The sequence below is a fragment of the Guillardia theta genome (assembly GCF_000315625.1).
Source record: "Guillardia theta CCMP2712 unplaced genomic scaffold GUITHscaffold_183, whole genome shotgun sequence".
In the NCBI taxonomy this organism is placed as follows: domain Eukaryota; class Cryptophyceae; order Pyrenomonadales; family Geminigeraceae; genus Guillardia; species Guillardia theta.
This window is the reverse complement of record NW_005434493.1, coordinates 91,261-92,963: the sequence shown is the minus strand read 5'-3', so window position 1 is coordinate 92,963 and position 1,703 is coordinate 91,261. Positions and strand designations below refer to the sequence as shown.

Here is a 1,703-nt window from a genome sequence, read left to right as displayed (position 1 = left end):
TCCTCCTCCTCCCCTGTCCTCCTCCTCCTCCTCCTCCTATGACGTCCATCCTTCACTCCTGTGTCCTTCATTTTCCTCACATCAGCGCCAAGATGAGCGAGCTGATAGGTACGACGAGACTCACAGCGAGACTCTCAGCTGAGAAACGTGAGCAGGCGAGCGGCTGTTCAATGTCGGAGAAATATGGAAGCGGTCGTGGGCTGATCCCGTGGTATCTCCTCGTCCTGCCCCTCCTGCCCCTCCTCCTCCTTTTGCGTCTCATACTCCTGCTCCTGCTCCTGCTCCTCTTTCTCCTCCTCCTCTTCCTCTTCCTCTTCCTCTTCCTCTTCCTCTTCCTCTTCCTCCTCCTCCTCCTCCACCACCTGCCCCTCCTCCTGCTTCCGCATGCTGGAGCGGCTAACGGGTGCTGGCAGGTGAGAGGGGTGAGGAGGACAGCAGCTGAATCCTACGTGAGGCTCCTGCTGCTGTTGCTGCTTGCGACTCACGTTTCTCTCCTCCTGCTGCCGTCTCAGTCGATCACCAACGGCAAGGGAGAGAAGGTCGTGGTCGGCGGGCAGGAGGTCAAACTTTCCCTCGCCTTCTCCATCTTCATCACTCCCTCCGAGCTGGAGTGGATGGAGGGCTGGGCGGCCGTCAAGGTGTGAGCTCCCCAGCTCCTGCCCGGCTGTTTCTCAGCTCCCCTCCAGGGCGATCCTCGGGCGAGCTGGGAAAGGTTCTACCTGCACATGGTAGGAGGGCGTCCAGCTGTTCGAGGTTGACACGACGGGCAGGATCCGTACCAGCAGCGGCTGAGGGTGACGACCGGGCCCGAGCATGACAGCGTGCGTAGTTGCTTGTCAAAGTGAAGAGCCAGGGTTTACGTGAAGAGGCAGACGCTCAAGATGAAAGTGAACCTGAGGGACTGCGAGGTGAGAGGAACAGGAGGACGAGGACGAGGACGAGGACGAGAGGACGAGAGGAAGGGGAGGGGGAGGAGGAAGGGGAGGAGGAGGAGGGGGGAGAGGAGGGGGAGAAGAGGGAGGAGGAGGATGGGGAGGGGGAGGAGGGGGAGGAGGAGGAAGGTTATTGGAGCCTGTCAAGTGGCATAAACGAGTTGCTGACCTCGAGCAGGTCAAGGAGATTTCAGAAAGCAACCCAGACTCTCTTCCTCTCCTCAGAGTCTGTAATCCTCCTCAAAAGAAGGTTCTGCTCCCTCCTCCTCCTCCTCGTCCTCCTCCTCCTCCTCCTCACGCATGCCCTCACCCTTGGAGACTTCTGGCATTTTTCTCTTCTTCAATGTCGTCTTCTTTACTCTATTCTGCGTACTGAGCTCACTTCTCTCTCCTCCGCTGCTGCTGCTGCTCAACTCATCTCGTTCCCTCTCTTCATCTCACTGCAGGCCATCGCAATCCGCACCTTCGAGCAAAGTAAACCAACAACTGCAGAGACAATCTACCACGAGGTGAGAGAAGAAGCGGAATAAAGCAGGAGGAGGAGGAGGAGGAGAAGGAGGAGGAGGAGGAGGAGGAGGAGGAGGAGGAAGAGGAGGAGGAGGAGGAGGAGGATGAGGAGGCAAGATAATTGCAGCATTATGATTGAAGAATCCGTGATGTGAGCAGCTTTGACGTGGCTCTAGAGAGAACAAAGAGGTAGAAGGACTGGCATGTTCTGTCCCTTCCTCCTCTTCATATCTTCATCTCTCATTCTTCTCCTTCTTCTTCTTC

General features: G+C 57.1%; 1 protein-coding gene across 1 annotated transcript in view; it reads left to right on the top strand.

Moving 5' to 3' along the window:
• Positions 1-92: 92 nt before the first annotated feature.
• Positions 93-1,703, top strand: part of GUITHDRAFT_120479 (hypothetical protein) — a gene marked incomplete at both ends in the record, with an annotated part of 2,762 nt that continues 1,151 nt past the window's right edge. The window contains 7 exons of the mRNA XM_005820284.1: positions 93-108; positions 156-211; positions 414-638; positions 687-728; positions 771-821; positions 873-908; positions 1,379-1,441. Of these exons, the coding sequence (XP_005820341.1) occupies positions 93-108; positions 156-211; positions 414-638; positions 687-728; positions 771-821; positions 873-908; positions 1,379-1,441 (489 nt within the window). The remainder of the gene's footprint in view (positions 109-155; positions 212-413; positions 639-686; positions 729-770; positions 822-872; positions 909-1,378; positions 1,442-1,703) is intronic.